General features: G+C 37.5%; 1 protein-coding gene across 1 annotated transcript; it reads right to left on the bottom strand.

Moving 5' to 3' along the window:
• Nucleotides 1-3,008: 3,008 nt before the first annotated feature.
• On the bottom strand, nt 3,009-24,863 carry ikbkb (inhibitor of nuclear factor kappa B kinase subunit beta). Its single transcript, XM_042487852.2, has 22 exons — nt 24,689-24,863; nt 24,025-24,165; nt 21,267-21,361; nt 17,705-17,825; nt 16,791-16,860; nt 14,782-14,870; nt 13,734-13,823; nt 13,517-13,641; nt 12,857-12,964; nt 11,518-11,647; nt 10,744-10,938; nt 10,526-10,640; nt 8,886-9,009; nt 8,633-8,784; nt 7,670-7,731; nt 7,479-7,579; nt 7,339-7,388; nt 7,141-7,240; nt 5,288-5,435; nt 5,040-5,137; nt 3,956-4,049; nt 3,009-3,824 (listed from the first exon to the last, which is right to left on the bottom strand). Exons 2-22 carry the CDS (start codon nt 24,127-24,129, stop codon nt 3,765-3,767), a joined length of 2,232 nt encoding a protein of 743 aa, XP_042343786.1. The 5' UTR covers nt 24,130-24,165; nt 24,689-24,863; the 3' UTR covers nt 3,009-3,764.
• Between the last annotated feature and the right edge of the window lie 998 nt (nt 24,864-25,861).

Below are 25,861 nucleotides of genomic sequence, written 5' to 3'. Positions count from 1 at the left end.
GGATGTTTTCTAAACATATATTAATTTTTTTCATTTTTCTTGACTTTTTTGTTGTCTTTTTAAGATAATTTTGAGTTTTGGTGTGTTATTTTCTAGTTCCTTATTTTAAAATGAATTAAGAACTTTTATTTTTTATTGTATTTATTTATTTTCAAGATTTGTCTACATATGGATACATTTACTTTTTATACTTTAAGTTCATTTTCCTCACTGTACTTACTTTTACTCAAGTTACATTTTCAAAACGGACCTTTTACTTATCAAAAAAATATTTTCATAGGGTGGTATTAGTACTTTTACTTGAGAAAGGGATCTAAATCCTTCCTCCACCTCTGATAGTGTCAGTAAAGATCTCCTTTAGAGCAGATAAACAGCCCGGTGCAGATTTCAGCTGCTGGGTGTAATTATAAAGGAGTGTTGTCGCCCTCCTGTGGTCACAGAGCGGAACTGCAACATTAAATTCGTCAAGCTCGCGTCACTTGTAACGTTACAGTTTAAGAACACTTCCGTTGACCGCTTTCAAAATAAAGTCACACAAACTGACGCAATCAGACACGAAAACACAAAAATGCTCTTTAAATATTTACTAGCGCGGACAGTTAGCGATTAAAACGTTATATTCTCTAGATCAGTGGTGGAATGCAACTTATACATTTGAAGTATTTGTACTTTAGGCTACTTTAGTATCTTCTTTCCATGCTACTTTATTCCTTTACTACACTATGTGGCAGAGGAAAATATTGTACTGTTTACTTCACTAAATCTATCTGACAGCTTTAGTTCACTTACAAATTAGGATTCTCTAAACATCAGAAGAATAATTTATAAAATATGATGTTTTAATATAAATGAGATCACCCAACAGATGACAAAACTACAACTGTAATGATAAATTAAATAAAATTATATTTTAAAAAAGAAAATTGAAAAAAAGACTCAAAATGTTTATCAAAATAGTGAGAGATTAATTCTCTGTGAATTGACTGATTGATTAAGTTTTGTGGATGTTTTTTTCTTTTTAATGAACTTTCCTTCTTTTTTTTTTTTTTTTAATAATTTTGAGTTTTAGGGGGTGTAATGACTTTTTGAATATAATTTTAAGCTTTGATGTGGTTTTTTTTCTAATTTATTTTTTAAAATCATTTTGAGTTTTGGGGATGTTTTATAAACATATATTAACTTTTTTTCATTTTTTCTTGACTTTTTTTGTTGTCTTTTTTTAAGATAATTTTGAGTTTTGGTGTGTTATTTTCTAGTTCCTTATTTTAAAATGAATTAAGAACTTTTATTTTTATTGTATTTATTTATTTTCAAGATTTGTCTACATATGGATACATTTACTTTTTATACTTTAAGTTAATTTTCCTCACAATATGTACTTTTAATCAAGTTACATTTACAAAACCGGCCTTTTACTTATCAAAAAATATTTTCACAGGGTGGTATTAGTACTTCTACTTGAGAAAAGGATCTAAATCCTTCCTCCACCTCTGATAGTGTCAGTAAAGATCTCCTTTAGAGCAGATAAACAGCCCGGTGCAGATTTCAGCTGCTGGGTGTAATTATAAAGGAGTGTTGTCGCCCTCCTGTGGTCACAGAGCGGAACTGCAACATTGAATTAATCAAGCTCGCGTCACTTATAACGTGACAGTTTTGGTGTGTTTTTTCTAATTTATTTTAGTTTGGGTGTGTTTTTTTTCTAGTTCCTTATTTTAAAAATAATTATGATTTTTTTTTTTTTATGGTATTTATTTATTTATTTTCAATAATAATTGTGTTTCCTCATCTGAGATAGCGTTTCCTGAGTTGATAATGCCCGTCGTTAGCTAGTTTTTTTTTATTTTTTTTTTAACGTAGATTAATGTTTTAACCTTATGCAGGATGGGGGTGGGCGGTGGATGGTGGGCTGGCAGGTTGTATTTTTCTTTTATCTGATGTCTGTCTGTTTGTAGAGTACTTCGTGCTACAATGTTTTTTTGTGTGAAAAGTCTAGTATAAATCAAGTTTCATTGATTGAAAAAACATTTTCACAGGGTGGTATTAGTACTTTTACTTGAGAAAAGGATCTAAATCCTTCTTCCACCTCTGATAGTGTCAGTAAAGATCTCCTTTAGAGCAGATAATCAGCCCGGTGCAGACTTTAGCTGCTGTGTGTAATTATAAAGGAGTGTTGTCGCCCTCCTGTGGTCACAGAGCGGAACTGCAACATTGAATTCGTCAAGCTGACGTCACTGTAACATTACTACCACTTCCGTTGAGTACTTTCAAAGTAAAGTCTAACAAAATGACGCGATAACGCACGAAAACACAAAAATGCACTTTAAATACTCTCTTGTGTTGACAGTTAGAGGGTAAGGCTTTATATTCATCTGTAGAATCGATACTCGGCTAACAAATGTAATACAGTGCCAGTAAAGTTCACCTTTTGAATTAATAAGCAGGGGATTTCAACCAGTGTTAGAGCCCTCCAGTGATCACAGTGCGCAACGGCAACATGGAATACATTAATATAATTAAATTTGTTACACACAACACATTCCCATCATTTTTCTAAAACTATCAATGATTTTTAATAGTTCCATGAATTTTCTAGGTTTTCCATGACTGTGGGAACCCTGGCATTTTATAACAACTAACTTATCAAATTGGGAGTTATTCTGAGTAAAATATGATGCCGAACTTAGCAGCAGACCTCACTTATATCAGTAATATAAAGTAGTGGTGAAATAAAACTTAATGCATTCATTAGAGGAGTATGGTAAAACCAACATTCTCAACGAAGATGACTAAACACATAATTCATGGTGTGATGCTGTGATTGTTTTATAACAATCAATTTTCAAATTTAAATTGTAGCATTTCTTCATTGTGACCTTTGGAGGGAGATTATCATTAGTAGCTTTTACTGCCGTTTTTTAAATTTTACAGTTAATGTTACTAATTATCTGGTGTGCATAGACAGGAGGGCGACAATGTGTGAAAATGGTCAAAAGGAAAACAAAGGCGCAGGCAGCGCAGATCAGTTTTACTGCAGTCACAAGCTTCACAATATAACTGAAACCTTTTTTTTTTTATCATAAAATATCTATTGTTTCCTGTTAAAGTCCATCAAACATTGTGAAACAAATGTAACTAAAATATACAGTTTCAAAATATAGAACAAATATTTGTTTCTGTCAACTTTGGTAAAACATTATTTACATTATGAATTCTCTCACTTCTGTATCTCAACATAGAATTTGCTCTTTATGTCTGTGTGTTTTAAAATTTGATTCAGATGCTTTGTACAGTGTGTACACCTCTCCACATACTGACACTGCAGGAATGTATGAAGGTTTGATGTGAGTGAGATTTTCTTTCTTTTTTTTATGATTTTATTTATTGAGATTCTGTTAGTAACTGTATGAGTGAGATTTTCTAAGTAGTTTGCATGTGCAATTTTACCTTAAAAACATATTTAATATTTTGTTAAAATTCAAAAGGGGTAAATAAATAAGATCCTGCTTTAATAAATTCCTCTGATGTTAATTCTTATTTGAGATAAATTTGTTATTAATTTTCCTTTTTTTCTTTTTTTTTTTTGTTACTTTTTACATCAGCCAGGAGTTGTGAGCAGGTTTACCTACTCCTTAATCTCATTCTCTCACTATTACTCTATTCACATTATTTAACAGACCAGTTACTAACACATCTCTGTGCAGTTTGACATCTAATCCACCAAGAGGCAGTAAAATACCATATGTGAGCAAAGAATGAAATCCAGCTCAGGAGAGGTCGCTGGAGAAATTGTTGCTCCCACGCAGCCACGTCCACTCCCTCAGCACCTAGGACGAAAAACAAACGTGGTCCTTTTTAATCGTCATCAGTTGTAGAACAATTAAAATGATAATAAACTACACCAGACAGCTGCTTGGCAGTGTGAGAGGTGAAGAAGAGAGTGTGAACATGTCCGTACCTCCATACTGCTTTCTGATTCCTGGATGGTGTCATGCAGCAAACTCTGGAGTCGGCTCTCGAATGTCCTGCTCTCCTCCACAAGAGACTCATCACTGTAGACACACCCAAAGTGATTTGTGCAGATGTTATTCATAATTTTGATGATAGCTCATCTCTACTGTTTCAATGGGAAATGCTTTTGTGCCTTTCTGAAAGGTTACAATGATTAGAAAGTGAGGTGGACACAACATGTGAAAGCACATTTAAGTTGTGGAGTTTGTAGGAGATCAACAGTATACTGTCCAAAGAAATCATGCCCAATTTTGACTGAAAAAAAGGTAATTAGTTTAAAATATTCTCAAACAGTCAAGTTTATTTGCTGAAGTCTTTATAAGGATGGTGACATAATTTATTTCATTTGTCAGAGTTTTGCTGGCTCTCAGGCTGTTGCTTGAACTACAGACTGTACTTTCATACTGTCTGCCACCACGGTCACAAAGAGTATAGCACTGGTTTGAAGGACTTACCCGCCTCTCTCTCTTTCAAAGTTGGACCTAAATCCGATCAAACGGTGCTGATCGAATATAAATCAAGAGGAAGTTAATCCACTGCCTATTTCTCTCCCGATGTATTTTTGGAAACGTATTTAAATGTCCCATCTAGCTGTAATAGTGAAAGTTTGTGAACAAGAAGTGGGCGCCATACTGCTTCCTGCACAGTGAAAACGAGAAAACAGGCTGAAAAAACGGAGATCAATTGGTAGAACTAAGCAGCGCTGATTAAATAGAAACCAAGATTCTGTTACTGCGTCAACTTCGTCACCCACAAGTGGGAGTGTCTCATAAGGTGCAAGGCATTCTGGTGGTTGTAGGTTTTCTACCTCTTGAGCATCTTTTTTCTGTTTTTTTATGGTCATGTAGCACAAATTTCAAAAGCATTTGCATCTTTCTACTGCAGAGACGACCTAGTTTTATGTGATGTCTCTATTTATATCCCTGAAATACTTCTTTGACAACATTTACAAAAGATGCGTCTTAGTCCCTGGAAAGAAAACCCCAGTGAGCGGTTTTGTGGTGGTGTGTGTGTACTCTTAGTGCACTCACAGCTGCTGTAAGCTGTGTCTGGGGGTCAACAGAGGCGGCACTGAAGAGGGGGTCCGTAGTCCATCAGGACTTCCACTGACCGGGCTGCGGACTTTACTCTGCATGAGACAAGAGGATGCTTTATGAGAACTGGAGCACATATAATCACGCTGAAAGTGATGCTGATGAATTAACACAAGCATTGATAAAGTGAGAGCAGGACTTGGAGACTGTGTGTGTGTGTGTGTGAGCAGGTCACGTGTCCTCACACAGGCGACTTTGAGCAGGTTCCACAGCTCCCTCTGTCGTTTCTCCTGCAGACTCATCAGGACTTGTTCGCTCTCAGCCATCTTCTGGACCACGCCCTCCACTTTCGGCAGCAGCTCCATCACATGCTGACGGCACACTGCTGTCTTACTGCACAACACACACACACACACACACACACACACACACACAAAAATAGTGTGTCTAGAAGCATTCTGTAGAGCATTCAGGCTCTAGACCACTTATTAACGACTTCACACACTAGTAACTGCAGGCTGGATGGTTTAATTTTAAAGGAAAATTTTCATTAATAGAGGGTTGTGACTTTTTACACTCCTTTATAAATACTGGCATGCACTTAATTAATTGTTGCAAAATGGTTCACCTTACACTTAGCCATGACTTAACAGTTACATTACAGAAGTATTACTGGAAAAACATTGCTTCACTTTAAAACTGATACACAAATTCCACAATGAGAGTTTCACAGTGCAACACTGCCCAGTCCCAATATCCTCCCTTTAAAAATTAAGCCTTGAACTCTCAAGGACTTTACGTCACCTGATTAGTGCTTGAGTGTGAGAGGCTGCCGAGGCTTGAAACTGTATAAACAGGAACCCTGACGACGCCTAAAAATGTTCTGTACAATTGTGAGTTCAGGATTTTTTACTTTATGTTCTTTTTTTCTTTTTTTTATACCCTTTTGAACAGAATAGTTTTGTTGGATCAGATCTGATGAAATCATTATCATATTGTCATAGGACAAAATACTACACACAGTTCTGGCTATGAATCACCAGTGAGCTATGTGTTTATACCTACATGTGAACTTCTTTTATCTTGTAGCTGCTCCTTCCATGTTGATGTGCCATGTTTTTTAACACTTCAGTGCTTGGTCCAGTGTTTAACATCACAACACTATGAACTTATACACTCAGGCCAAGTCTGCAGAAGTCTGCAAGAAAAAGACCTTACCCACTTGATAATTTCACAATGGGACACCCATAAACCCGTGCATACTTTGCAGGAACGTGCCTCAAAGTCTGTGAGTTCTTGAAGAAAAACAAGTAAAAACACTAAATAAAGCAGTTTCATGTGACACATCAGTGTATCTCCTACATTGTGTGACAATTCGCAGATGGGTCGCTAGTCCAGCAGCTGCTGGTGCGTGCCCACTTGTTTTCTGATAACTTAAGATCCAGACGTTCAGGAGGTTTTTACCAGGAGCCGAATTATCCAGAGGTCTCTTCCTCTCTAAAACTATCAGATCCAGTGATTTAAACCATTAAAAACACAGAATAAAGCTGTTTCACAAAGAAAAGTTAGTGTTTTTCTGATGCTCTCATCACAGAGGGGCTGCTAACTACTGTCTATAACGCAAAAATGCAAATTGGCCTGTCTAGAGCCAGTGTTTGGTTTGTCCATTCTGGGCTGCTGTAGAAACATGGCAGTGCAAGATTATGTTCTTCATGGACAAAGACTTGCTCCCTATATAAATATAAACAGCTTATTGTAAGGTAAAGAAAACACAATCATTCTTATTTTCAGGCAATTATACACTAACTAAAACATATTTATTATATTATATTCAATTTCTGCAGATATATCCTCCTAAATCCTACACACTGAACGTCTAAATGCAGAATTCCAGCTCAGTGGTAATTAAACCTTACATGAAAATTTGTAAAGTGTCCCATGTGTATTTTTGAATTGTTTGTACGATGCATTCAGACCGAGCCATTCAGTTCCCCACCCCACCTCAAACACAATAACATACTGTGTTTGTTATTCTTCAAAAGATATGCTTTGTCTTTGGTCTGTGAAACCATAAAAATACTGTTACGTGTTTAAGTACCTGAGATGTGTGTAAAAGTCTCGGAGTTTCTTTTCATAGAACTGCACAGCCTGAAACACCAGCCGCACCACCTCCTGACTGTCCCCTGGGCATCTCTGGTCTGCGCAGGGGAAGGAAAAGGAAAGCCTGGTTTATTTTCACATGGAAACACTGTTACTAATGTTATGTAAGAAGTGCAGAGATGCGTGCCATCCAGACCTCTGGGCTTCTCTCTGAGTTTGCGGAACAGCTCCATGGCCTTTCCTTCACTGGGGAACAAAGAGGGGAAGAGAGCAGGGTCCAAGGTCATAAAGCAGTTGTTACTGTCGTTTTTACAGTTGAGTTTGGTTCAGACTTACAGATTGTCCAGGGCTTCTCCACTCCTCCACGGTTGTCTTTGCACATCCACTATGTCTGGCTGCAGCTGCATCATCTCTTCCTCCAGTTCGCTCACTTTGGCCTGGACACCCATATGTGGGTTTGAGTCTTTTTAAAGCACATGTTAATACTCCTCACAGACACACACACACAGACACACACTCAACTCTACCTGACCACAGCTGACAGCAGTCTGCTCCATCTCCCTCCACACACCCAGGAGTTTCTCTGATGCTAGAAAATGTAAAAGGCTATCATTAGTCAGACAGAGGCAAACTGAATTGCTATAGACATTCAAGTGCACTTTCCACCAAACTAAAGGATCAGTGCGTATGATTTAGAGGGATTTAGTGGCATTGTTGATTTCAACCAGCTGAAACTTCTCTGTTTGGCATGTTGCAGATGAGCTATGAGCCCAGTACCTGCACCTGGTTTGTCCGTTTTGGACTACTGTAGCAAAATTGCCGTGCCACATGGTGATCTTCGTTGACGAAGACGCAATCCTTAGGTAGATAGAAACAGCTCATTCTAAGGTAACAAAAACCAAGCGATTCTTTTTTTTTTCAAGTCATTATACACTATATGGGTCTTAAACAATGGGTCCTAACATTTACGGATTTAAGTGTTTTTGTTGTTTTTTTTCTTTCAAAAATTAAAGTATGTCTAAAAATACACATTAACATAAATCTAACGCATGATGAGCAAATATAAATCAGCCCAATAATGAAAAAAAATCAGAGTAAACAACATTAATGATAAGTTAACTGTTACCAACGAATACTTGTACGATCACGTGAGTTAACTCGCATTACACTTATCCATAACTCCAAGGTAATGTAGTTGGTTAACAGTTTTATCAACAAGGGCTGTTTTTATACTATATGTGTAGTAGGGGGACCCTGCTCCGTCTTTTTTTCAGCTAAGGGGTCCTCTGCCTGAAATAAGTTAGAAGACCCCTGCCCTAACAAAATACACTTATCATATTATATACCATTTCTGCGATTATATCCCCCTAAATTGTATGCACTGGACCTTTAAACAATACATCATTATGACTAAGGGACAGACTAAATGCAGGTTTTGGCAGCTGTAGTGTAAACATCTTTCTATCTACCATTGTGTTTTTGTAACATACCGATCCCCGTGGCTGTCTGCTCCTGGTACTTGTCCATGTCTATGTGAAGGCTGGTGGTGAAGAAGTCCAGTTTGGCCATGAGTCTCTGGTGCATGGACACCATCTCATTCTTCTGTTTGGACAGTGAAGAGTTGTGTCTCAGCAGGCTCATGCTAAAAGAAAAAGAAAGGAGCTGTTTTTCTGTCTTTTTTCATGAAACACTTAATACATGTGTGTGCATGGGACTTTGTGTGTGTATTTCTGTGTGTCCTACATGGCAGCTTTCTGTCCCTGCTGCAGACGTTGCCAGTCTTCCTTCAGGGAGCGAATGGTGTGCCACGCCTGGCCGCAAGTCCTCCTCAGAGGGCTGTAAGCCAGAATGTGTTTGGGGTCGGTTTCTATGACAAAGACAAAGAAAGAGTGAGACAGAAACAGTCATACAAAAGCAAAGTTTGTTTTTTGTTATCTTATCTTATCTATTCTACTTTGTAGTCATAAAAAGAGTTTATTTCCCTGCAGGGTTTTCAATTCAAGCATAAATATAGTTTGTGTTTCATATGATCTTAAAACTTTCTATTTTAGTCATACCTGTAAGCAACCATACATTCTGAAGGAGTATAATGTGTATGTTTTCTGTCTACACTAACTGTGTGCGTGTGCGTGTGTGTGTGTGTATGTGTGTGTGTGTGTGTGTGTGTGTGTGTGTGTGTGTGTGTGTGTGTGTGTGTGTGTCTGTGTTTTAAAGGTAGTAAAGTGTCTGCTGATTCTTGTTTTGAACAAAACTTTCTCTAGAGCTCTACTGTGGGAATGTGGGAACCCCAAGTGAAGGATACATCTTAGTTGAGGCACAAAAGAAAATAATTACTTGTATCCATAATTAACCAAAAATATTTAACAAAAGTGTTTACAAAATATTGTTTAAGCACCACTAAGGCACTAGTTCAAGTCACTTAGATTATTTCACGTAAATCAACAAAAGAGAAAAAGAAGGCAGTTTAAAGGGATAGTTTTGATCTTTTGAAGTGGGTTTGTATGAGGTAGTTATCCAGAGTTAGTGTATTATCTACAGTAGATGTCAGTCAGCACACGTCCAGTTTGGAGAAGCAGGCAGGAGTACCAACACATAAGCAACGGGATGTGCTGCTGTGAAGGGATTAGCAACAAAATGTATTTCAGCCATCTAAAAAGAGGTTCAACCCCCCAAAAAACAATATCAGTTTAAGAGTAGTTTATCAGAGTGCCCTGTATTTAGAATACTTTCACTACTTAACTTTTTTGTAAGACACCGATTTCCAACAGGCAACTGAAGCCATTATATTACTATGTTCAAAGCCGGTAGCCATTGAGAAAAAACAGTTATTTAACATTACTGAACACAGAACCTGCTTGTCTAAAGCTAGCTCGACCAGTTAGTTTATGTGTGTAATTGTGAGACTTTCATGTTCAAAAGGGTGTGTTTGAATTCATCACATTCAGACAATAACACAAACTAACCAATTAAGGCAGCAGTAGACCAGCAACTCTCATGTTCTGCACACTAAAATGACTGAAGCTGTTAATGGCTTCTCCATTGGAACAGACTGCCTGATGAAAATATAATGACAGAAAATATTCTAAATATGGCTAAAACTTAAACAGTTACAGTTTTTTTTTAGGTGGTTAAAATATGTTTCACTACGGTCCCAGTCCACAGCAGTACATTGCTTAGTTTTCACGTTGGTAGTCTTGACTCCTTCCCTAAATTGGGAGCATACCGACTGACATCTACTGTGTGTAATGCACTGACTCTGGATATGATTACCTCATACAACCCCACTTCAAAATGTTGAACTATCCCTTTAAACAGAAAAGATTTGCAGGAAACCACAGATGAAAAAGCTTTTAAATGTTGCTCTCTAATTGCTGTGTACTCACGGACAAAGCGGATGTTTTCTGGAAGGGTGCGAGGAGCAAACTGAGGTTCGTAAGTGCACGAGGAACGATCAAACAGGAAGACCAGAGGCAAGTCTGTCCGTCGCCCATCTATCTCCTACAGATGAAGATAGTAATACTTTGACTCAGTCCATTATCACATTATCCCACTGACTATTCTGTGAACATATTGTGTGCACAGTGTTAATATTTGATATTACTGTGTAATCTATGGCACACTGTGTGGCCAGTCCATGGGGCTCCAAGGCTAACCCGGCCTCAAGCAGCAGCTCCTGATTGGCTGCAGGGATGTTGGTGTCTTTTTCTATCCTTAGCTGCAGGTCGGCGACAGTCTCTTCATCTGAGACGGAGTACGTCAGGATTTTAGCAGAAATCATGTTCAGGACATGAACCAGCTGAGGGAAGACAGAAGGGCCGAGCACATTTAAGAAACAAAAAGTTAATTTGTTGGTCTAAATAAAGAAAAAGGGGCAAAAACCATTCAAATTCAATCAAAATGGAAACAGAAAAAAATGAAAAAATAAAGAAACACACATACACACACACACACACACACACACACACACACACACACACACACACACACACACACACACACACACACAGTGTTACGTCGACAGCTGCAGAACATAAATTTGCAGTTATGTTACATTACATGGACATTATCCATGTGTAGTTACTGTAACAATTTCACCATACACTACAAAATCCCATCTCTTTTCCTAAAACTTTCTATGTTCTTTTTAGTAATAACTTTTCTAGGTTTTTTCATGACCATAGGAATCCTTTGTAAAGTAGCATAAAATGAAAATACTAACATAGAGAATAAGTATCTTAAAACTGTGTAGTACTTGACTAAATGTATTTAATTACCTACCACTTATGACTGAAGTTCACCAAAATAACAAAAATATGTCCACAATGAGTGAAAATGAGAAAATGTTAAAGAATAAATGAATGAGTTATTCACTGACCTTGAGCTGTAGAATGACCTCCAGCTGGGAGAAGCAGTCCGAGGGCGTAGCGTTGGGGTCTTTGCCTCTCTCCTGAGGAGACCACTTTAACATCAGCTGCAGCCACCCCTCCATTCTCTCTAATAACAGACTGTTAAAAACACCAGTCAAAACGTTAGGCTGAGATAGTCCTATTGGTCCTGTGTGTAGGATTTAGTGGCATCTAGCTGTGAGGTTGCAAGAATGAAACTTTTCCCGTTTACCGAACGTGTAGGAGAACTACTGTGGGATGCCAAAATGCAAATGGCCCTATCTAGAGTCAGTGTTAAATTTGTCCGTTCTGGGCTACTGTAGAAACATGGTGGACTCTGTGGAAGAGGACTCTCCATATGTAAATATAAAAAGCTACAAGACATGTTATTCTTACAAAATTTCTCTTATTTTTGTTTGGATCCAGGATTTTTTCTTAATTTGTTATTACCGACTGATTTCTTTTCAGGATTCACCAATGTTTTCTTATTCTTATACACTCTAACCAAGATAAGAGAAAATAAACATCTAATTTTCACAGTCCATAGATGATGCTCTTTATAAGGAAAAGTATGTTTTATATTTGAGGAACATTTAGGAAAACATAATATCATATAACTGAATTGTGATTATGTTTTAGAGTAATTTTAATGATTGTATTAATAAATTTCAGGGCTTAAGAAATACTAGTACACTTAACTGTATGAGTAGTTTTACTTTTAATACTTAAATACATTTGCCTGATTGCACTTATATACTTCTACTTGACTTTTTAATGCAGGGCTTTTACTGGTAACAGATATTTTTTTAGTGTGGTATTAGTACTTTTACTTAATTAAAGGATCTGAATACTTCCTCCACCACTGCTGCAAACATGGCAAAGGTTTTCCATTGCTGGGTTTTTGATTTTCCTATAACAGCAGTATTGGCACTCTGGAAAATCACATTGACTTTTTTTAGTTTATTTAACAGTACGTCAGTTTTACTACTGCTAAAGTTCTTCCTCCTCTGACAGCCTTTTTTGATGGCATCGCTCCAATCCTGGCCATGTGCAAGAGTCTTTGACACATCCCAAAACCTGCCCTTTTGACCTCGCTTATATTTTCTCTTACCAGAAAATTAAAAAAAATATATAAGAGCAATTTAAGAGAATATTGCTGCATGAGGCCCAGTGATTTTAGTCAGGTGATTATACAAAAAAGAAAACATACTTATAGTATATTCAATTTCCGCCATTATATCCCCCTAAGTCCTACACATTGGACCTTGAAATTCATATTTGTATGTGTATATGTATGTGTATGTCTATGTGTGTGACAGATAAAATCACCTGTTGAGATTGTTGGGCTGGGGCAGATGTTTAGAGAAGCGGACTTCCCCTGAGAGGTCCTCATAGACAACAATATCATTGTCCTCCTTCATCCTCAGTTTGTTGTGCCTTAAAAGGATACAGATGGATTACATGTGAGAAAATACTTAAAAATCATTTTTTTAAAAAGATTTTTTCCCCATTTTATCCTAATTTGTTCATGGTAAATGCTGATCTGCAAAAACAGCCAGTTTTGTGCCAGAAACTAAGCCTTCAATAATGGAAGGGCATTTTTCCTTCATGTAACCAGACCCCCCTGAGCTTCCATATCTGTCACTCATCATATTAGTGAGGCACAAGGGACAATGATGTTGGCACAACCCACATATCCTGTAATTCTTAGCTTTGGCAACTCCTGTTTATTTTTATAATTCCTGTGAGTTATGATGCAGTCACATAACAAAATGTTTCTTTTCATTGCTTAACATTCCAAAACATCATTGTTAAACTTATTTTGCAAAAGCTAGACGAAAAAAAAAGAGGAAATCTGATTTGAGAAATATTGGAAATTTTGACATGCATCATCCTCAAAAAACAACCATGGAAAACATGACTTCACGACTTTCGTGACATTTTGAACAAACTTGGTTCAGATGCAGAAGTTTTGAAAGGTGGTACTACCAAGGAACAGGTTGCCAGGTTGGTAAGAAAGGGCGAAATCCTGTGATACACTCAAACACTAACGTCCCAAAGCTCCAGTAGTCCACAGTGACCGTGTATTTCTGTCTCTCAATGAGCTCTGGAGCCTGAAGGGTGTAAACAGATTCAGTTGTTACTGTCCAGAAAACTGTAAGAGGATCATGTGCAATAGTTGTCAACTGGTGTTTTCATCACTTACCAAGTACTGAAGCGTTCCCACGAATGAGGTGCACAGGCTGCTCTGGTCCAGCTCTTTAGCATAGCCGAGGTCTATGATCTTGTGGATCAACTAATATTAAAGGAGAGAAAAAAAGGTGTTGCCAGAAAAATCTTATCCTACAATAACCAATGGACAACTTCATGGAATAGTTGGATATTTTCAGAAATATCCTTATGCCCTTGCTGTAGTAAGTAAGATGAGAAGATAAATGCCACTCTTGTATCTGGTGCCAGGCAACTGCTCAAAGCCAAGACTTGCGCGGGTCCATTGTTTCACAATTTGCCCATGTCTGTGCCAATCTCAGCTCTAGTCAAAATATGAAAATAATTTTCAAAAAATATATCATGCTGATGGCATGATGAACAGCAGGTTTTACTGTTCGACAGAGTCAGAAAAAGGTGAGAGATGTATCTTCTCATTATACTTTCCAGCAGAGAGCAAGTAAGTTTCCCAAAATGTCAAACTATTCCTGAAAATCCTGAGCAACTCAAGAATACATGAGCAGAAATCAACTTTTCTATTTTTGTACCAAAAACTAAGTCTGTATGTTGAATTGACTGTTTCTTTAGAGTGCCACACAAAAATAACTGCAAAACTATAAAAAAGTTAGACCAGAAAAATTCTGTAGTGTGCATAAACATGAATATATAGGCCTCTTTAATATGTCTGGCCTCATTTTTCACACTTTTCAACACTTTCAACACTTTTCATTTTGCTGTACTACTGCAGGCTGGAGAGTGACATTATGTAATTTGCTAGAATTAACAAAATTAAGAGGAAATTAAGAGAAAGTCAACCCCAAACGTGTCTCATGACAGTAAGGATCAGTTTAGGATTTCCACATTAAATATTCAGTGCAGCAAAGTTCTTGCTAAACTGGTGTCCGTAAACATGGACGTGAAAGAGACGAGTCTCCTGCACTTATTCCACATAACCCACATGGAGACAAAAAGGCTTTATATGGCATCTTTGTTGTGGTTTGGGTGTATTTGTCATAATTAGATGGTTCACAGGGTCTTTAACTCACTCTTTTCTCTCCCTGCTGCAGCACAATGTTTTCTGGTTTTAAATCTCTGTGGATGATCCTCTTCTTATGGAGGTAGGTTAGTGCCGACGCTGTAGGGAGAGAAGAAGAAGAAGGAACAAGAGTCAACAAAAAAGAAAAATTAAGAGTTGTGGATGCTTTCTGCGTGAAACATCTGCAGGGGTTGTGAGTGTCAAAATCGCTGATGTGACGTCACATCATCAGACAACCCCTTTTTTGGGGATCTTGTTCGTCGTGTTTTTTGCCTGCTTGTGAACAAACAATATTTTCTATCTACACATACAAGGATCGGCAGAGAAAATGCAGAAATCATGCTTTTTATACACTGCCCCCGACAGTTTAAAAAAAATCTGGTTTGCTGCAAGGACGAAACCGCACAGAGTGTAAAAGATCCAAACCTTACCTCGCCACAATTCCATGTCAGCTCATGTCCGCAATCATGTCAAAGGCTATGTATGTGAATGTTACTATTTATTATGTGGTCAATCATCACAATCATGATTATGTTTTAACTTTTGCACTTTTTAAGTTAAAATCCTAACCATAGATATTGGTTGCAAACTGACTTGGCTAGAAATACGATATGCAATACATCTTAAACCTGTTTCAATGTATTTAACATTGCCTTTGACAAATAAGCTAATACATTGCTAAATTAATTTTCTTGTTCTTCAGTCCGAATTGACTGACTTAACTTGAGGCAATTTTTTCAGACTGTACAGTTCCCTCTGGATTTATTTGTACATACAGTAGTTCTCCTTAAGACCTGTAAACATACTTAAACACAAAGCTTAAAAGCAGTTAAAAGCTGACTCAAAGGTCTTCTGACCACAACAAGTGTCACTGAAGAATGTGATCAGAAATGTGCTAAGTTTTATTACAAAAGTGATGTCACAGTGTACTGACACACCCTAGAGTACACTTCCACTTCACAGCTGCAAGGAAAGACATTCAACCACTAGAGGTCACCAAAAACATAATTTTCTGCCAGTGCTAAGTTGCTTTTTAAGAAGTAAATTAACTTTTATTTTCTTTACTTACCTCCAGATGTTTATCCTCTTTTTGCTGCAGTTATGTAAAGGTGAACTACAGGACCTCGTGACAATACTGTTAGGTATGCAGGTAGGGTAATGGTCAGAGGTGAAACAGGCTCATCAATTTTAACCAGAGGGAGCAGTAAAAGAGTGAATTTAAGCCTGGTGTTATGTCAGTCTTTAATAAGATCAGTAAGAGGATAAGACTCATGTATATACACATTCTGCAGCCTTTTATCTGCTGGAACCAAGGTTAAAATCTAATAGGCCGAAACTATAATGTTCCTTTATTTATGCGTCAAAGGATGACTAGTGTGTGTGCTGGCAAAAAGTGTTCAACGAAGCAGAACTCATAACCTTTGGGCACCTGTGTGTGTGTGTGTGTGTGTGTGTGTGTGTGTGTGTGTGTGTGTGTGTATGTTTGGGTGTGGATGTGCATGCCTATGCTTTGACCCTCACCCATGAAGCAGTTTAAAGGGGATCACTCATTATCAGGAAATGTCCACCAGTGGGTAACAGGAAAAGGAGTTTCTGTGCGAGTGTGTAAGTATGTGTGTCTGTTTGTGTGTGTGTGTGTGTGTGTGTGTGTGTGTGTGTGCGGGTTAGGGGGGGCTGGGGGACTACTCTCCACACTAGATGTCTATGATCTATACCATATGTGTCCTTTCTCACACCTGTTTATACAGCGTGTAATGTACAATGTCTTGTTGTTGTCCAGTTGTTGACGTAAACCTCCGTCTGAGTGTGAGCTGTTGCCACGGTGACTAAGAGGTTGGTGGTTTGGGGTGAATGATGACATCATGCTAACGGTCACCATGACCATTTCCTCCATACTGCAGGAAACTAATCATACTGCCAGCTCACTCAATCACACAATCAATCTATCACTCTCACACACACACAGTTTAAAGTGGTTTATTGGTTATATTAAAGCTGAAAATTGAGGATGATACTTACAAATGTCACGTAACAGAATCAAAACGGAGCCCTCCCTCATTCCACAGCAGTTCTCCAAGAGGTTAAGATACTGTAGACAACACAAACAGACACTTAATACAACAAATAAAATTTATCTGTCCCCTCTATTAATGTTTTACAACTTTCTGCTCTTCGTTAGAACGGCTGTTTTCTATCCATTCAGCACACTGAGTTTATAAGGCATCAGACATGTACTGGAGGTTAAAACAGGCTAAAATAAACCCAAGTATCAACGTCATCTAATATATCAGTAGGCTCTTTTCACAAGGCATTTTTGAACTGCTGATGTGGTTTTTAAGAGCATTTCTGGTAGTGATTTTAAACTAAAAGAAGTTTTTCAAATGAGCAAATCAGCACTTTTGTTGTAAATCTTTTGATTGTTTTTACTTAAAACAATAAACTTAAATTGTTCTACTGCTGGAAACTTGTGGCAGGCCCGATAAAAGACTACTTGGTTTTTTGGCCATCTGGGATGCTTTGAAATATTTATGACACTGCGGTTTGTGATGGTTGGCATTTTCCTCCTCTACTGGCTGCCTGGTGCCAAAGTTGCCTATCGCCTCAGGCTGCACACTCAGTTTCCAATTAAAAACTGCTCTAGATATCACCTACAGAAGAAGTGCAAACAATCAACTGGTTGTTAGCCCAAAAAAATCAGTCTCATTCATGTGTGAGCTTCTTTAACTCAGTAAAATACAAAAATTGTGATCAATAGTTACATTTGTGATGTGCCTGTACACGAAAAACAGTATAATTTTTTTGAAGGACGTCATAAAAAGGATCACCACCACACATGATTACCAATCTTTATTCATTTGTTATGATAGAAAACTTTGACCTGCAAGTCTATGGGCTCTGATCCGGTGTGCTAAACAACACGCTCTGATTTTTACCTTTCTCAGGTCTCCTCCTTGACAATACTCCATCGCCAGCAGCGGCAGATCATTGGTCGCCACCATTTTCTGCATCCCCTCAGGAACCTCTCTGGCTGCAACAACATTAACATGATCCAACCTATGTGAGGAGCAGACATCAGTCAGGAGGGCGGCACAGTTTATCATTTTATATTTGTTTCATTATGGAGATTTTTCACAAAATCCACTTCCAAGAGCTGCTATATTAGACACTGAAGATTTGTAAATGTGGCAGTCACAGTGCAGTTTGTTCGAGCTGTAAGACAGTCCTTCTTTGCAAAGTTTGCGGACACATACATGGAATAAAATGCTCCTGTTACGTCAACAAGTATGTTCAGAAAATTGTTCTCAGTGCATTACACTGTTGTTTGTTATGTGTTGATAGAGATAGTCCGCTGATGCAAATCAACGAAGGGAGGTTGGACAGGGTGGTGGATGGGTCAAACTTAGGACTTTCACCCAGGAGACCAGAATTTGTGTCCTGTGTGAAACCAAAAGTTAACGTTGAGTTATTATCCTGCTGTGAGGGACCAAGGACAGAGGGATGTCGTATGCTGTAAAGCCCTCAGAGGCAAATTGTGATTTGTGATATTGGGCTTGATAAATAAAATTATATTATGTTGTGTGTGACTTATGTCACATGACATACATGTTGTAACATACTTATTACTTTAAGCAAAACAATGTTTTTATTACCACAACTTAACCTAACCTAAACCTAAGTGTAAGTGCGAAACCTTTCTAACTTACCAACCTATGTGTCTACTTGCCCCCCGACTGCAAATGTTAATAAGTTCTGATAAGTAGATTTATTTTTTTGTTTTGTTTAAGTTGGTTTCTTCCAGTTGTTCAAGAATGAAAAGCAACAATTATAGAAAACTGGGCAGAATTTTGTTTATCTACCAAGTACTGAACTGAAAACATGAATATCTCAGTATGTACCCACATCAAATCATTCAGAGATGTAGATTTAAATCCTTTCTCTCTTGCATCCAATCTCTATTGCCATGTTTGTTATTTCATTTTTACGACGATACCTCTTCATCACAAAGATCGTCATCCTTCTCTCTCTGTTCTTTCTCTGCTCTGTTACTTTCTCTTTCTCTCATTCTTCGCTGTTTCATAACTCTGATTGAAACAGTGTGTTTCTGCTTGCCACAAAGTCAGGCCCTCTTTGAAAAACAAAGGAGAAATATAAAGATAACAAACTTAAATTGACTCCAGATGGACCTGGAAAAGGACTGGAATCATAACACTGTAGAAAATGCAATCAGTGTGTGGAAACGGCTACGACAGCAGGAGAGAGATATGATAGTCGTCAGTAGAATAATAAGCTCGTTGTTACGTTATTATCAGTCATTAAAAAGTTTTTCTTTTTCCCGCAAACCTATAATGTTTGGTTGAATCAGAAAACACTAAAACAAACCTAAACACGATTAGAAGCATTGTAATATTGCATTACAATTTGCAACATACAGACGTTGTGTAAGCGCTCCATATATGATGTGATCTCATCTTTGTTCTGTCTCTCTTCAGCTTACATAAAACACATTTTGGCGACAGAAAAAGAGATAGAGAGAGCAGGATTAAATAGTGAACCTATGCAAAATCGTGGATAAATAAATATTTTTTCTTGATTTTAAAAAATTCAGCCAATGCAAGGTAATGCAGTAAAAGCTCTATAAACATTTGCGTACATCTGTGTTAAGGAGTTGCAATAATAAAATTTTAGGTTGCCATGTATGTGTCCCCTGCCCTGTGGTTTTTCAACAAGTTTAGCGTGGGTGCATGGGGTTGGGTCGTGACCATGTCTGTCTGAAGACAACACACTTGTTAAACTGGGAATAGGAAAGAAATGGTTTTATACGCATGTTTGCACCAGCAAATAACAAAACACTCACATCTCACAAAGCCGCATGAGCTGCCATTTAGCTCCAGTGACCCAAACTGAAACTGTTAATAGACAACGCAGACGTGTATGGAAATGAATAACACACACCAAAGCAGAGCAAAATGAGGAGGCGGCACATTATCCCGTCAGAAATAACCACCAACAGACCAAAATAACCCAAACGTCCCTGTTGTTCTAATTATTTAATGTCCTGAGTGATTTTTACTATTTCAGGATACAAATTTAACTTATGTATTTTAAGACAACTTCTGAAACAGATGGGTACATAAAAATCAAATGTCAAACTCATAAGCACTCCACGTCTCATGGAATGTACAAAGTTGAGTCACAACATGCAAAACAAAACTTGTCTCAAAAGAGCTGCCAAAAAGAGCTTTAGGCAAAGCATGACAGGGAAAAAAAGAACGGGGGAAATCACCAATTTCTCCAGCCGGGTTAAATGTGTCACACACTAAGATGCTTTACAGGGGGAAAAGACACCCCTGAAACTCTTTGACACAGACACGAAAGCTTAGGCAAGGTGCTGCTGTCACAATAAACAAACAGCAACATTATATTAGGAAATCTGGTCTTTTTCACTTCCTGCACATTACAGAATGAATCTTTCTCAAGACAAAACTGTGACTAATCCTCATGACCTGAAGTCAGGTCTTGTTATTTAATACTGAGGGCAGTGGACTTATTTTTGGCCTGTGTTAAAATCTAGTTTATAGGTTTATTATTCTGGTAAATGTTGTGCACATATGGTCCAGAGTCGTACATAAATTTCTATTTACAGCACAGGGACATTGGGTATAGTGTGTCCTATTAGTGAAGACACAAACTGTACAACACACCACAGTTGTCCCCCTTTTCTCTTCTATGTTTCCTGTCTTCACTGTGATCTATCTAGTAAAGATGACATGCCATAAAAAGAAAACTAGTGAGCATCTGGGTGAAGTGACATGAAACTGATGTGTGCCCTGTAGATGTTATGTGTGTATGAAGGTGACAGAGGACAGGCTCATGCACTGTTTGTATTATATGTTTTCCTACAAAAAATAATACACAAAAACTTGTGTGTAACCAAAGTATTTCGGAACGCTGTGATAACATGACTTGAGTAAAGAAGAAAGCAGTCCTGTAAGGAGGTAGGTTGAGGTTGTGGATTCGTCACAAAATGCAGGACTTTCTTCCAGGAGAACAGTGTTTGGAACAACTTTGAGTAATTTTTAAGTACATCATCACCATGTTCATTTTCCTTGACCAGACATGCCCAAAGTCTGGCTCGGGGGCCATTTGTGGCAAACAGTCCGCAGCTTGTTGTTCAACATATACTATATGTGTCCCACCACACAATATTCATCAATAAAGCCAGGTCACTCTGAATTTTTTCTGTTTACCTCACAATTGCGGGTATATCATACAGTTTCTAGACATGCACCAAGTAGGAACTATGCAGGTGGAACTGATGTGTTTTCATAAACTGGCGGTAAGTAAGCAAATGAAACAACAGCAGTCATTTCCTGCTCGGTAGCAACCATGGCTGGAGCGGTGGAAAGTTGAATACATTTTCACTAAAAGAAACAGTTTTTTTTTTTTTGCTATTGGGCTCTTTAGGATGTTGATAAATGTGAGCATGAAACTGACCTCTTCATGATCTGGATCTCCAGACACCATCTCTCTTTGTTTCTCTCGCTGAGCTCCTGACGGCACTGCTTTATAGCAATCTGCTCCTCTGTGTCCTGAAATCACACCCACAAAAACACACAAACATCCATTTGAAATATTGTCAATAGGCATTTCATAAGGAAGAGAAATTAATGTTGATATTTAGAAGCTAATCACCATGTTTGAAGTGCACATAATTGGGAAATTATGTTACTGTTACATGTCTGTTTACATTTCAACTTAAACTTCTGCAAAAACTTAAGTTAGTTAAGAACATCCCTCATTAGTATCTGCCTGATATCCAATATCAGTTTTGGATCTGTGCCTTCCACACACATTATACATTTAACCCCTTTGCCAAAAACGATTAGCAACACAATATCTCACTACCTGTTTCTTGTGGCATCATTGATGAAAAAGCTCCCACCCTGCTTCCCATAACTTGATCTATGAACTAATAATAGCCCAGAGTATTGTCATTAATACAGGAAGACGGGAAATTTTCTAATGAGGAAGTTTGGTCATCACAGCAGCAGCAGTGCCAGTGGTGCCCACTTTAGTCAGATCACTTCCACCTCTTAAACTCTGTTCTGCCATTATGAAGTACTTTGCTATGATTAATTGGTTGAAATATATCATTTACTCTTGAACATGATTTCATTATTTACTGTTAAGAGCAGTACAATTGAATTACATGTCAATCTTAACTGTTCATGATGTACTGACACTAAATTTCACACATAACGCAGGTTTGATATAAAATGAAATTATACAGGAGTAATGACTGTAAACAAACTACAATGAGTGTGACACACATTCTCAGTCTTTTTTAGCAAAAACTTAATAATGGTCGGAAATCCAGCCACACAAGGGAGCAGTCAGCAGATGTTGCCTGTTTACTTTATTACTCTACTGCTTAATATACTCAAGTGATGACAAATGCTTCTGAAAAAATCTTTTATTTTTTGAAACTGCAAGAGAAAATATTTAAAAGGAATCATATTCTCAAGTGCTTCCTACAGTTTCTGACTCTCCATCACTTGGATATCTACATTCACACGATGATGCTTCCCGGTTCAGAGCCAGCTCTGAGTTTACTTTGACAGTTCGTGTGAGTAAGACAGCTGAAGTACAGTTCATAGAGAGGAAGAGGAAGGCCCACTAAAAGGGCGTGTTCGTATTCCCATAGTGCTTTGATGCAACTCTACTATGCCCTCATCCTGTGACTAGGAGTGATATCATTACAATAGACGCCTTTTCGGTTGGACTCAGTGCACAAAGAAGAAAGCTTCCTGGACTGATGTCATACTAAAACGTCCAGATAAAAACCCATTTAAACACTGTGGTTTCAATCTCTGAACTGTTGTCATGCCATTGTGATCATGTACAACTGTTTTTAATTTAGATGTGACAAGCAGGTGATTTGAGTTCACACATGGATATGCACAATGCTTTTTTTTCCTTTTTCTCCTTTCAATTCTGATTTCATTAGCCAGAGGTTTAGAGGGCAGCACAGAGGGAGGGATGAGTCTACGATTTCGGTCAAATTTTAGTCAAGTCTAAGCACACATGCATAATACACTTAATAATAATAATAATATTAATAACACACGGATTCAGCATGATGCTTCCAAAGAAGGCATGGGGGCAAGTGATAATGCATAGTATCGAGTATTTTCGTGGCAATATTTTCAGACACCAACTATCAATTTTTTTAATTCTATAAATTTTCTTTTATTAAGTCCAGTGGATATGTTTTGCTGCAGTAAAAGTGAGAGAAGTGAGAAGAACAGACTGAAAACTTTATCTTATTAGATAAGAGAGGTTGAAAATCACAGTACATGTCATTGCAATACCCAGCATTCAGCAAAAAGTTTAAAATAGCAATAACATTGTATCTTGACCTAAATATTGTGATAATATCTTATTGTTAGGCTTCTATTCCACAAGATATCATTATCTCATTCATCCTGAATAAACATCCATAAATCTGCTCAAACTCTCAAACTCCAGGACTTGCCTGAGAATCATCACAGTTTTAACTTCTCTTCAATATGAAAGTAATCCAGTGATTGTCATTGATATTTATTCACGGTACATTGCAAACAGGAACTGTAATGTAAATGTAAATGTAAACAAATGTAAACAAATATGGGCTTAAAAAGCTGGGCTCGTAGCCCACAACTAACTCTTAGACTCCATGGCAACATTATACTTCCTGTTTACATCCCACAAAGCCCTCACATTATGGAAACTCTGGGGCTACTTTGGCTCAGGAGGTAGAGCAGGTCATCCTTAAATAACAGTGAGAGTGCAGTTATCTATTTTTGCTTCAATTTTAAGGAGCCAGTTAAAAGTTCAAGGGTTAATTTGTAAATAGGACCAGTATTCATTTATGTATTTCCTTTAATGTATTTTATTAGTTTTATAAGTTAGCTTACTTGAAGAAAACTTGTTTTAACATTTTGTTTAATCAAAGCTTTTTGTTTTTTTTTTTTGTTTTCATTTTGTCGTATGTTAATTGCACTGATGGTGATTTTGTTTCTGTCTGCTGGGAAACAACAACAGATTAACTGTAGTTAACTTCCATCTGAGTAAAAATGCTCAAATATTTTCAGTCAGTCTAGTAGTCTGTTATTTAAACATTATTTCTGTCTTGTACTTTCACAGCCAAAAATCAAAAAGTTTCTGTCGCGATAAAGATATAACAGTGTGTTAAAGTGTGTGGATAGTGTACCTTGTTTTGCCATCTTGTGACATTCCCAAAGCCTCCAGTGCCCAGACGCTCCTTCAGCTCCCAGGACCCACAGCTCTGCTGCTGCTGCAGGGGGACTCTATTCATGGCGTCCGCTGCTGGTCCTACGGCCAGGACAACAATCTAAAAAGATTGCAAAACAAATAATCAACTGACTGATTAATTAGGAAAAATAAGCACAAGTTGCAACCCAGATTCCGATATCCAGTGGCTGTTCAAGCACTCCCAAACTCACTCTGATTGTGCACAAACACAGTGGTTTAATGTTGCTTTTCAAATAAGATGCATTTATACAAAACAAATAATCAACACATAATCTATGGAGGAGTGAAAAGTCAGGTCCCTCTTTATATATATATATATATATATATAGCTATAGTAACTATCCCACAGGCTGGGATAGTTTAGTTCAGGCCTATTCAATACTGCAGGGAAGGCACATGCATCAGTCAGGTCAGTCTGCTTCCGTTTTTAGATTTATGCTCTATATTTCTGCTTATGAGACAAGTATGCTCTCAAACACAAGAAAAAAACTTTCTTTTATGAAGTTTTTCCAATGCACGAGTGCGTACATGTTTTCGGGTTTCATATTTATGCAGACAATCGCTTTAAGTGCAATGGTCTTTTTTTTAAAACTGAATCCTACCTTAGACTTCGTAGGCTGCGTTCACACCTGGTTTTCTTTCAACAGTGTGTGTATGTGTGTGTGTCCTCGGACCTCGGTCTTCAACCGAGGTAATCTTTGAAGACGACAGTAGTAATTTCGGCGACACAACAAATCTCAAAAACTTTCTACTTCCTGAAACTCATATTTCCTGTAAACCTGATGGGACCCGCCCACGAGGAGGCAGAGTCCTCGGCTCAGAGCTCAGCTGGAGGTTTCATGCCCGCAAGATTAACACTTATTCACACATTGAATATTTTTTTCATGAATGATTAACCTCTTTCAATACCAATTTCATGTAAAAACTTCGACCTGAACATATCAAGTATTTTTTGCTTAGTGAGAGGGATTTATTTAATTTCAAATGTGCAGTTCTGCAATTCAGTTTATACAACTCAGCTTGAATTGTGACACATGATTTTTTTTTTAAATAGTAAACACATTTTCCTATTTCTTTCTTTTTGTCTTTCTTTCTATTTATTTATGTATTAAATATCTAAATATTCCACCATAGCCACTTAAAATTAATTCACAATAATACAACAATAATACATTATATTAATTTACACTGATTTACTGTAACTGTAAAGTATAACAAACACTTTTTTGCTATACTGTACAGTGGGGTTTTTTTTGCATTTTTAAATTAATGTGCTAATCATAAATTTTAGGTAAGGACAAGGCCTCTTCTACTACAGTCAATAAATGTATAACTTGTCGCATATGCCTTACAAAATTGCTTATTAGCTACATGACAAAAAGAGGTTTTAATTTTAAATATTTGTGCCATTAAAGTGGAGAATGCATCACAATTAATATAATATATCGATTGGTTATTGTTAGAAGGTAGCAGGATTATCTCTAAATTGAATCCCTGTGTTGCTATACATATGTGTGAAGCCCCATTGGTGTCAAAATTGTGGTTCGGGGCCCCTATGAGTCTTTTATCATGCTTCAGTGGGTCCAGTAGGGAGGGATTATTTTAAATCTCTATTTACAAAATGGGGAAAACAGCTAATTTTAATTCTATAAAGAGGTGTATGAGCCAGACTGTATTCAGCCTGTGTTATGTATTATTATCAGTTCAGACTGCACATGTTCTTTTGTTATCACCTCTGGACATTAACACAGGGGTTTGGATTCATATTATTTACT

Source organism: Plectropomus leopardus, chromosome 4 (assembly GCF_026936395.1).
Source record: "Plectropomus leopardus strain MGB_pleo_1.0 chromosome 4, ASM2693639v1, whole genome shotgun sequence".
NCBI classification, from domain to species: domain Eukaryota; kingdom Metazoa; phylum Chordata; class Actinopteri; order Perciformes; family Serranidae; genus Plectropomus; species Plectropomus leopardus.
This window is presented reverse-complemented; position numbering and strand designations above follow the sequence as displayed.